The 12,741-nt window shown below is 30.3% G+C and overlaps 1 protein-coding gene across 5 annotated transcripts in view; it reads right to left on the reverse strand.

Annotated features, from left to right (window-relative positions):
- Positions 1-7,864: 7,864 nt before the first annotated feature.
- The window catches only part of LOC142329177 (aurora kinase A-like), a 37,036-nt gene continuing 32,159 nt past the window's right edge, over positions 7,865-12,741 (reverse strand). For all 5 annotated transcript variants that reach the window (XM_075373570.1, XM_075373566.1, XM_075373565.1 and 2 more), the window contains 2 exons: positions 9,687-9,918; positions 7,865-8,324 (listed from right to left, as the gene is read on the reverse strand). In XM_075373570.1, coding sequence (XP_075229685.1) covers positions 8,247-8,324; positions 9,687-9,918 — 310 coding nt within the window. In that variant the 3' untranslated portion in view covers positions 7,865-8,246. The remainder of the gene's footprint in view (positions 8,325-9,686; positions 9,919-12,741) is intronic.

Genomic DNA, 12,741 nt, shown 5'->3' on the forward strand with positions numbered 1-12,741 from the left:
GCCAACAACCTCAGTGATCCAGAGAATCAGTTCCTACAGATCACTGAAATTACAAACAGTGGATGCAGTTCAATGTATGATGTTGGCATTTTTAAATGACTAATGATCATAGACTTCAAAGCTTCTTAAGGCTTCTTTTATTAAATTATTGTTCAGATAATAATATAATGAATGTGCTGGGGAAAACTTGTCACCTATCCCATTATTCTTGCCCAGGTATAGTTCTCCAGTATTACTAAGGCTTTGTACATTAATGATAATATTATCAGAAACTGATAATTACAATTATACATAAGAATTTTTTTATACATTAAGTATTGTGTGTAAGGAGGAATTTATTGTCAGTTGGATGAAAAATGTTAACAGTGCAGTTAATATTTTTCTTTGTAAATTGTAAAACATTTACACTCATAACTACATATTGTTAAAATGACAACACTAATAACAATTATAACAACATTGTAATATAATAATTTTAGTTTGTATAGAATACCTCTAAGATGTGTTTATAGTATTTTTAATTTTATGATTTAATTAATACCATATTCATAATAGTACCTTACTATATACCATAGTTTATACGTATTGTTATTAATAATTGTATATGACCTAATATATAAAATGAAACAAGAAAATTATTGTTAGGCATACGGGGTAATATTGTAAATATTGTATTTTTGAATTATGCATCAAATAAACTATTGTATTTTGTATTTCTTTTACTTTTTGTTATTTTTATTCATAAACATAATTTTATTTTTTGTAAAACATAATTGATTGTTGAAAAAATTATATAAGCTATCCATCAGATCATTGAAAAAAATTTGACAGATTTTTATATTTATGATAATCTTATTTATCACAAGATCTCATTAGTTTTAAAGGTCTATCAGTTTGTTTTGCTATAACTACTGACCCAATGTAAGGTTTAAATCCAGTTTAATCAGTTCTAAACCACTTTATTACTTCAATCACAGATTAGTTCTTTGTTTCAATCAATATCTTTCTTACAATTTGTGTTCAATTATCTATCTAAAAATTATTTAAAAGATTAACAATATTTATACATTTTTCTGAAAAGTGACTAGAAATTATATTTTAATTTGCACATAAACTAGCTGGTCAGGGCTCGCCTGACCGTCTAGCCAGGGGACTCTACCTCCTGGACCCGTATCCTCATGTTTGTGAAAATAAATAATTGCAATTTCGCCGCAATGAACTTATTGTAATGATTTTTTAGCTATAGTTCCATTTATCGATCTGCAACTTATGCTCCACATTTATTGCTCCAACTAGCTGCTCAGCCCAGCTTCACACTTTGCTCTGCTCTTTGGGCGTAAAAGAAATTTCAGTTCTTGACAACAGAATTGTTTATCATAATCATGTAAATAAATATAATTTTTAACTTAAAATTCACTAAAACTTTACAAAACAATTGTAACTGTTTTCCACACAACCCATGAGGTATAGCAAAATATGTTTTTTTTAATGATCTAGTAAATTTTTTCAAGACACGATTCATTTTTGTGTGCCTGACATTACCTGTATATTATGAAAAATTACGTTAATTAAAAGATTTTTACTATTTGTTTTCTGGTACTTTAATTATTAATTTTGATTTCATAATTTTACTATAAAACTTCACGGTAGACAATGTTTGTTGTTAAAAGCGTGGTTCTTCTAAATCCAGACCCATAACTTCCACAGTTTTTCCTTCGACTTTGTTTATTGTCATTGTATATAATAATCAAATAAGAAATTGAGTTCTTCTAAATTCAAATGGAAGATTGAAATTATTTTAGATATTCTGGGTTCATCTTTTCCACATCTTGTAAGGATAATTGCTTCTAAACAGTATGTTGGAAGATGTACTTTCAATCATAAGATGTGTTCCATTACAAAGCTTTGGTGGATGTAAGTTATGCAAAAGCATAACAACTGCATTTTTTTTTCAATAATAAATTATGGATGGCCTTCCAGGAGGTGAGAGACTTTTTAACAAGTGTTGGGTAGTTAAACCTAATAACATCACTCATCACAATATCTATGTGGACTTTTTCACTGAAACACTTCTGAGAAGTAATTAAACATTTTTTCATTAATTAAATCTGTGGCTGCATTTGTAGACGCTAAAATACAGCGTTTGCAAAGCCAGTTTTCATCTCAAAATTTTAATTCAAATTCCAAATAAACAGACTTTATTAATAAATCCCTATTTGATACAAAAGTTCCCAAATTGATGGGTAATGTAACAGGACTTAAAAGGTGTCAAGGCTGATCTAATTCGAAGGAAAGTCTGTGAAAATTCTTGCACCTTGGGATATGTTTTTAGAAAAACGCAAACACTTCACATGTTTCCACAATGACAATTTTATTTGTACTTGCCTCAATTTCATCTGCTAGGGTGCTTTTGAGATAATAGGCAGAGTTTGTCTAAAATCACCTGCCAGCAAAATTAGTGTTCCACCTTGTTACTTTTTTTAAAATCTTGCGCTAAACTGAGAGCTTCAATTGATTTTTGATGGGCGATTGTACATTTGTCCCATATGATAAATTTGGAGTCTGCTAGTAGTTTTCCAGGACAGGTGGATTTTTTCACCTCTCCTCGTTTCTATTGCTGACATTACTGATTTGAATACTAATGTTTCTTCATTTTTCAACTTTGAAAGATTTTCAAAATTCTTGATCAAAATAAAGCTCAGAATTTAACTCTGCGGATGAATGCTTAGAGATCTGGTGCAGTCATTCCCAAATGTTACAACAATTTTCCATTTATTGATATGCAGATATCTTCAATGTATACCAAAGCTTGACTGTAAATTTCATTAAAGTCAGATTCTGGTTGTCTTTGCCCAATATTTTGAAGATCTTCAATTTAAAAAAGAACTATCTAGTTCATTTTTTAATTCTTCCCATAACGCTTTAGGATCGCTGCGAAAGCATATTGTCAAGATGATCGCTAACAAATTTCACACATTATAAGCAATGGGTACATAAATGTTGATCACTTGGACTTCTATCATAAATGAGAAATCCAAAGATACACCAAAATGCTTCGCTTGAACTTATGTAACAATCTGACTGGTAAATTAGATTTTGTCTGTATCAACAATTTGATGCTGACCTTGCTGCTAATTACGAATTTGAAGCTCAAAAATTGCTTTCACTTCCTTTATGAACATACTTGCATTTGTATTTCACAAACTTTACTGAAGCACAATACTCAACGTTAATGTGCATGTTGAAAATTTTGCTCAATATCAGATTGTATGGAATGATCCATCCATCTGTTTTCCAGTTCCAGCTCTTTATTTATTTTTGTAAGAATCATTGTTTTCTTGCCACCATTGCAAGTTGATCTTCGATGATACAAAGGGTAACTATCTGAACCTATTTGCATTTCTTTGATAAATTGTTTTAGAAATCTTTTAGAACATTTTCCTTCAACCATGCACCCTGCATGGTTGAAGTGTGTTTGTGTTGTGATTTTATAGTCAAAGTAAGCTCTGATTTCAAGCAATTAGGCTTTTTTATTAATTAAAGGTGATTTTATAATGAAATCACCATACAAGTAAAATTGTCTTATCATTTACACATTTAGGAGGAATTATGACATCACACAAATGAAAAGGTTATATTATTAAAAGCAGCAGGTTAACAAAACTTACAAACTTTGTGTAGTTTTGAATTGTACAGAAATGATGCTCATATATGCTTCAATAGAGGTACAGTCATGATATACAATGTTTGTTATGATTTAACTTATTTTTTCATGGTTAACAACTGATTAATAGTTAATAGTTAACACATATACTGAGCAATAAATAAAAATGTGTAGTATAATCATGCATTGTATATTACCATTTTCAAAATTTAAATTTTGGAATTTTTCAAAAACATAACTAATAAAAAACATTTGTTTCCTGTATCAATCATAAAGAAACAAAGATTGTATTTATCAATACAATCTCTGAAAAAGGCTGCACCATTTATAACTTCAAATAATTCTACTTGATCTGCCAGATAGTAAAGGTGTAAGTATAAGCTACTTGCTTATACTAATTTTCTTCTACCCTACTAACTTTTTAACTGCTTGAAAATCTAAGTTACGATTGACTTTTTTATTTTTTCAGAAATAACACTATAACTTCAAATGCTCTACTTGAATCTACCAATTTAGCAGAAAATAAGCAAGAGTAAAAGCATTCAATTTATATACTAATAAAGCATTACAACCTTTCATATAAAAGGTCTCAAATATAAAAATCTAAGCCTTGGAATTGTTTTATTCAGAGCATAATATTCCATATTCCCATGCATAAGTTTTGAGCTTACATGGTGAATTATAAATTCTAGCTATTTTTTAGGCTTTCAAAAATAAGTTAAGATTTATTTTAATAAAAAACACCTTTCACACATTTTTGAAATGTTAAAAACCAATTTTTTATCAACAACTGTTTATTATTGTCGGAAGAAATTGCACAGTAGTTCCCCATAAAATTGATAATCCTCAAAAAATTCTTCGGTTGAATCATTAGAATCATCAATGAATAGAATTGAATATAAATTAGAACTCGTTGGTTCTATGTGTGTGCATGTATATATACAGGGTTATCATAAAAGAATGGTGTGGTTTTGAACATGGTTTAAATTAAAACAGAATTACTTGCAGTTTATGTTTTTTATTTTTAAAATTTGTCATCTCAAACATTTTTTTACATAATTAATAAATTTCAATATCTGCACCCTTAGTCCCTCGACAAATGTCCAAACGATATTCAACTTCTCTCCAAACATTGGTTAACATTTCTTCGTTAATGGTTGTCATCGTTTCATTAATCCTGTTTTTTAAGTGCTTTAGGTCACGAATGTTTTGTGTATAAACAACGCTTTTGATGTACCCCCACAAGAAAAAGTCGCAAGGAGTCAGGTCTGGACTCCTTGGAGGCGAAAGTATGGGTCCTTGCCGGCCTATCCATCGATCTCCAAATTTTTCATTCAAAGCATTCGTGACCAATGCATTGAAGTGCAGGGGAGCACCATCTTGTTGGAAATGAAGTTGATGAATGTTTTTGAGTTCATCCGGCTGAGGAAAGCAATAATTGGTTAACATGTCAAGATACACAACTCCATTAATTGTTTTTTCAGCAAAGAAGAAAGGCCCTATTACACGATTTTTCATTATACCACACCAAACATTAATTTTAGGCGAATCGCGTTGTTTTTCAATAATTGCGTGTGGGTTTTCAGAGCCCCATATTCGTGAATTGTGTCTGTTAACACATCCATTCACATGGAATGTAGCTTCGTCTGTAAAAATTATATCATGTAAAAATGATTCGTTTTCACTTCTTCTGTCCAACATTTCAACAGCGAAATTGTAACGTTTTACACCATCATCGGGTTTCAATTCTTGCAGTATCTGGATTTTATAAGCATGTTATTTTCAGTTTTTTATTTAAAACTTTGTAAACTATTCATTTTGGAATACCTAATTTGACGCTTCGATGGGAGATGGACTTCCCAGGACTTCTAATTGCCGATTGTCTAATTAATTCAACCGTTTCGTCTAGTACACTTGGTCTGCCGGTTGTTTCTGTTTCTTAACCGATCAAGTTTCTTCGAATTGTTGGAACCAACATGTTATGTTGGTGGATCTCTTATCCTGACTGCTGGTGAATCCATATTGGTGGATCTCTTCCGAATTCACGTCGAAAGGCACAATTTTTAAAAACAAAACCAAACCGATTCTATTTTAGTTCAGTTAGAGTTGAACCTCATTCATATACCTTTGCCTTTTTCCCACTACTTTAATCCTATTATACTCATTGTCATCTTTTAATCAGCACACGAAGAACTAGCATTATAAACAGTTGTGCTCATAGACTAAACATCATAATCAAAGAGGCACCATGACTAGGCAAGCACATGTCTGACCTGTATTGCTTGATAAAATGGAAGTGTCAATACAATTAATGAGCTAAGAGAATTTAATACCATTGAACCTTGAAACATTGCAAACTGGAACAAACTGATAGAAACAGTATCTTTGGTTCTTTGTTTCTGTCAGGACAAACAGAAAGAGAGGTTGTTTATATAAAAATTAAAAATGTTTTCCTCTTACTAGGTATTTTGGCACCAGTTATTTAGTTTCTGCTACTTTGTATCAGAAACATTCAAGTACCTGTTTCTGTTTGTATCAGGAACAGATAAGTGTCTCGATCTATATGTGCGATTATTTACATGATGGATATTGCTACTTCAACTGTTATGCAAATTTTACAGAAAAAAACAATTCAAATGACTTATCATTACTTTGATTACATTAAACAAATATTCATTGATTAATTAATGAAATTAATCAAATAGAATCTAAAATAAAGGATTCTTACATTTAAGATGTTATTAAGTAGTCCTTTCAGTAATTTCTATTCCCTCAACACTTTGATTTAAGAGTTGTGTGTTGGCCAGTTAACTATGCCCATCCACAACTACCTTTCAGTGCAAGGTGACTACACATGTGGAAAATGTGAATTTTCCTACTTTCAAATTTTGGTATTAAAATATGCGCAGCAAGAACAACATAACTTAGACTGTGAAATAAATTTATGAATGAAAGACTTTAAACCACCACAGACTCAACAGTCATATTACATAGTCAACTTTTTACTTTTTTTTATCTTGATGAAGGGGAAAGCACTGCCAGACACCATCTGCCTGTACAGGTAGTAGTGTTGTACTCTCAATGACTAAAATCCCTTCTCCTTAATACAGCACATGCCTGCCCTGATACCCACCGTTCAGCATTTCTCAGGCTACTACCCCTGCGAACAACATCCAACCACCAACCACCTCCTTATTTAGGCTATCCCCTCCCTACTTTTACCCAACAGTGGCTTCTTTCCCACTCAAAGTACTTCTCCACACTTTTTATGCTTTTTGCATCTTCACTTGTAGGACTGCTCTTAAACAATTAGCACACAATCTCCATGCTACAACGCTGCGGAACATAAACCGCACCACTACCTCTCACTTTCTGTTTTTCTGTTTAGCCTCCAGAACCACCAAAAGGTATCCTTCAGAGAATGATATGTATGAATGTAAATAAAGTGTAGCCTTGTACAATCTTTTACCATTCTTGAGATGTATAGTTAATTGAAACCAACTACCAAAGAACACTGGTACCGATTATCTAGTATTCTAATTCGTATAAAAGAACTACTTTCATACGAATTTGAATACTGAGGCAGTAATGCTAGTAGAGACAGTTGTCTTTACTAGCATTACTGCCTCTAGGCTAGCTTATTCTTCACATTCGGCCTACCTGCCAGCCATCTTTGACGTATGAATAATGTCCATCAGTATCTTTGTCTCCACATTACCTATATTCAGAGAGGCTCCTTCTCCTATCAAACAGATAACTGTTGAATACCCCGTAGCTCATAAGCTATGGGTTATCAGAAAGTCCACCTCTCCATGACTTCTTGTCATGTTACTTTTGTGTGGTGGATCTCTTCCGAATTCACGGTGAAACGCACGTTGAACTAAAATTACGGATTTTAATCCCGATATCAATAAAACACACTTTGCTTTGTCTTTATCCGAGAACATAGTAACTCACTAAACTCACCGCAACAACAATACAAGAACTGACGTTGTGGTTGCAACTGTTAATAAACAAACTTTTGGGTTGGGGGCTTTCAGGGATACCAATATAACACCTAGAAATTTCCCTACAATCTTCATATGAATTACTGCAACTGCACCATTCTTGATAACTATATATATAAAAACAATTCTATCTGACAATTGTATCTGAAAAAGATCTCAGTTGTTAACTGGCATAACAATAAATACACAGCAGTTAATTTTTTCTTTGGTTGTTTATTTTGAAAAATATATGTATGTAGTAATCATAATACAGTAATTTATTTATAAATTAAAAAAAATAATTCAAAAGATGAAAATATAAACAGAATAACATTACAATTAGAATAAAATAACAGTTATTGATGAACTGATAACTTACAAATAAAAACTACTAAATGAAATATTATTAAAAACAACAGTAAAAATAAATAATAAAATAATAGCAACATTAAAATGTATAATAGACTTTATTTTAATTTCATTCCTATGAACCTATATTAACATTGAGACTTTGCTTGATGATAATTGTCAATGAGTTGTTGTTGCTGTGAATGGATTCCAGTATATGCTGCACATTAATATTTATGATGACATTTTTACTTAGCAGTATTTAACCAATGATGTTTCATAACTTCTGGTAAAGGTAAACGCTTTGATGGATCAACAACAAGTAACTGTAATTAGAAATAAATGAAATACTATTATTTTACATTATTTGAGTTAAGTAATACAAAATTTCATCTGGTTCTAATACAAATTTAAATGTAATGACATATCTGAGTTAATTTACAATTCAGTCGATTGGCTAAACCTTGATGGAAATATACAGGACGATATTAAAGTATGGAAACTACTCCATATTTCAAAACTGAGGCACAACAGGAGGAAGAAACAAGTGCAGATCAACATAGTTTTACAAAATTACTAATTTATGGTGTTTAAAAGTTTTGTTTGGCACATTGAATCAAACATTCTTTTTTAAATAGAAAGAGGGACAACTTGTGATACGTGAATTTAATATAAAATTTTATGAGAAAAATGAGTGTAAAAACTGTTTCTCAATTTTTGAATAATAAGCAAATTAGCAAAAAGAGAAATATCGAGGTAGATATAAAACAAGGTAAAATGAATATCAAAGCTGTAACAGCTTGAAACTGAACATTTAAAAATAAACAATAGTGAATTTTTCCATATTTTTTCTGTTAATTTTTTTTAAACTTCCTTAAGTATATAAGAGTAGTAACTTTTTTTATTCTGTATTACCTTTGGAATAACATTCAATAACAAATTTTAAACAGTTAATGAAGGAATTAATGGCACAATAACACAATACTAATAAATTGACAACACTACTAAAAATTAACTAGCTAGGTCAACTGATATTTACTTCAATTATCACAATATTCAATTTAGTATTTAGTTGAATGTTGTCGGTCCAAAATTACTTAATACAATAAATTCGAAATAATTTTTTCAAAATTAAAAATTTACGTTATTTTATTAAATGTGGCAACCAATACTTCTTATTCTAACTTCACACACTTCCATTCCTGAGCTGTTACTTTCAAGGACTTTTAGTCTTCTCTGAAAAACTTCTGATCTCTTTTATAAAGATGATATTTTAGTACATAATTTCAAATATGATTTTTTTTCTTACATTTATTATTACATTTCTACCTTATTCATGCAATCATAAAGCCTTTGCTGTTTAGTAAACACTTTTCTGAAATGAAATTAATGTAAGTAAGTATACCCTTTTAAAGAGATTTTTGGTTATAATCATAAAATGTTTCATACAACTGGCTACGAATGAAATTACCCTGATCCAGTCATATGTAGCATAATATTCCAGGTTGAAACTGAATATTTTTAATAAAAATGAAATATGTATATCCAATAACAGACCTTACGCAAAACTTCAAATAAAGCTTCACTCAAAAGGAACAAAAAAGAGTCCATTCATTGCTAAAATTAATTTTTTTAAAGTTTTAATTTTTAAGAGGTGCAACACAAATAAGGGAGTATTTCTGTTTTACCTTTGATATTAAGTCTTTAGCAGGCCTAGATAAGTACTGAGGAAATATAAATTGAGCTGACAATATTCTGCGATAAGTTTCATCATACGTAGTCGCTTCAAAAGGTGGTTTTCCAGTTAAAAGTTCAAAGCATAGAACACCAAGACTCCATATGTCAACTTCTTTGCCATGTTTTTTATTTGATATCATCTCTGGTGGTAAATAATCCAATGTACCGCATAATGTATCTCTCCTACAACAAAAAATGGTATTAAGAATAATCACACAGTAATGAGATAATTTATTGTTTCACTTTTCACCATAATGCAATAAAAATACAAATCAAAAGCTTGTACTACGCTTTGTTTATTTATAATGTTTGACAGATCTTAAATCAGACTAATAAAATCATTACTGGGCTTGATAAAATGGGAATAAATCACTGATATTTGTGGAAAAGGTGATCCTAGCAAAATATAAATTAATGGCCAAGGAGTATGGATCATTAACGAAATAAAAGATCAAAAGAATGTAAAAGGGTGGAAGTGAAATCTCTTAGAAGAAAAGAAATTGACTTTGTTACGAACTAAAAAACAATATGGAATAAAATTTTTGGCATAAGTTAAAAGATTGCATATTGTAATCCAAGTAGCAAAGTTAGACAGATAGATTCAAACATTACCAAAGAAAATGTTCACTAATATATAGTTAAAGAATATAGTTTAGTGACATAGTAGGAATATTAAAAAGGCAAGGAGGCTGTTAACAAAGAGACGATTATTCAACTGATGGAATGACAAGATTATAGCTTGGCTAATGAATGAAGACAGCAGGAAAGAGTTTCAGCAATTACTAAAGTCATTATAGTACATACCAAATCATAGAGCCTGTTCTAGTTTACATTATTTAACTTAGCTCATCCAGATATAAATTTTATCTACAATAAAATATATTTTACAAAAAAAAAAAAATTATTTTTCAAACATAAGTAAGAAAAGTGAATAATAGTTCGAAAATAAACTCTTATTGCAAAAGATGAGTATTCCCACCAGAATGTTTCTTGAATAATACAAAGGGGTAACCAGTCTCACAATCTACTGCATGCATTCCAGAACTGAATTTTGTTCTACAGAATATTTTATTGAGTGGTAGGTACATACTACAGTCATACTAGTTCATTTGGCTGTTTTCTTTCATTAACCAGGCAATACTAAAATGATCTGCATATTCTAATTAATTTATTTATAGAAGATCACCAGACAACTTGCCAATTTCCTATATTAGAGATCTAATGAAGAGAATGCATTATTATACTTACTTTTCAAAATATTAAAAAAAAAAGAAAAGAAAAATGGCTTCACTTTGACAGAGTTTGAATAATGTACAGTTTATATGTTAGAATATTCCATAAACTATATGGCCACCATGCATACAAATCTGATACCAATTTTTTTTCATGTCATTTAATTTACTTACCTACTTCTTTTTGTTTTGTACTAATCTTCAAACTTCAGTGCTTTCTATACATCCTTAATCATCTGAACATACTTCAATTTTTGACTTTTATTTACATTTATCTCCTACTGCATAACATTAACCTAGATGCCTTAAAATATGGTATACCATTCTTGCTCCTTTTTCACAATGTCTTTTATTTAAAAAAGATATAATTTATTTTTATATAAACATCTATGTTCTATAGTTCATCTTAAAACCTGTTATTTAGTATATATATATTTTACTAAAAAAAATTAATTCAATAAAAATTAGAAACATAAATCAAATTGTAAAATCTAAAAAAATTTGTTCAAGATTGGTGATACACACACATGTGAAACTATTCTAATGTAAAAAAAGGAAAGGATCAATTAACAAAAATATAATAATGTTAAATCAATAAAAAAGAGGTATTTCAAATTGATTATCTGGAATGATCTCTAAATTAAATAAGAAAAAGAACTAACAAAACACATAAAATAAAACTCTTATCACAAGTAACTAATACAGAGTGACTTCCTGTAATTAATACAGGCAAACAGAACCTCCTCAAAACTTATCGTTTCCCAAGCCCTAATTTATTTTAAGAGAAATTAATTTCTTCAAGAAGGAAAACTCTGTAATATAGAAATAGAAAAGAAATATGGATTTTACTTTTAATTTCATGTGTTAAAACATATTCATATTGCATATTCTTAATACAGCATAATACACATTCTTTATATATTCCAATCGTCCTCTCCGAACTAAAAGTTTCCATTAGACAAAAAAATATTAAATTGTTTTACATAATTAAAAAAAGCAGAACCCTTACCTTGCAGATAAGGGTTCTGCTTTTGGTCTGGGCAGCATTATAACACTAGATACCTAGGAAACGTGTCCAGCATATGACCCTTCCTCAGCCACTGTTGTCTTCCTTCTGATTTGCCATCCTTACCCAGGCAGGTAAGTCTTGCTTCAACATGCTCGACAACATTTGAAGACCATCTTCACCACCAGCAATCAGTTTTTCATAATGCCAAATAAACATCTTTCCCTCCCCTATGAGCTTTTCTTGAACCACCAAAACTTTCCTATCCATCATGATCCTTTTAATTTCCTTTTTTTATTGCAAAAAGTCTTACGTGTTTTTCTAGTGTCTATACAAAAATCTGGTTACAAAAAAATATTTGTTCCCTTTAATATACGGGGGGCACATGGTTTATTTCTTTATCATCCAGTATATGAGTAATTAATGGGCTTCTTTTTTATTTTTCCCCAGAGGATGAGCCCTATTAATCCATATTTCACTACATGTGCCTAGCGTATTTATACAAAAACTTTTTATTACTTCCACTGCATTGTCGTTTTCCTTATAATTCAGCCCCATAAAGATTAAATTGTTTCTACGATTTCTGTTTTCAAGCTCATTTAATCTACCTACACCGCATTTGCTTATTTTGCACTTTCAGATTGTTAATATCTTCTTTTAATTCATGATTCTCACTATGTAGACATGAAAGTTCAGTCATTATCATAAAGCATAACATGCTTGCCACAACAGGAAACTAAGTATCAGAGTACAGCAAGAGCAACAGAC

Source organism: Lycorma delicatula, chromosome 8 (genome assembly GCF_047948215.1).
Source record: "Lycorma delicatula isolate Av1 chromosome 8, ASM4794821v1, whole genome shotgun sequence".
In the NCBI taxonomy this organism is placed as follows: domain Eukaryota; kingdom Metazoa; phylum Arthropoda; class Insecta; order Hemiptera; family Fulgoridae; genus Lycorma; species Lycorma delicatula.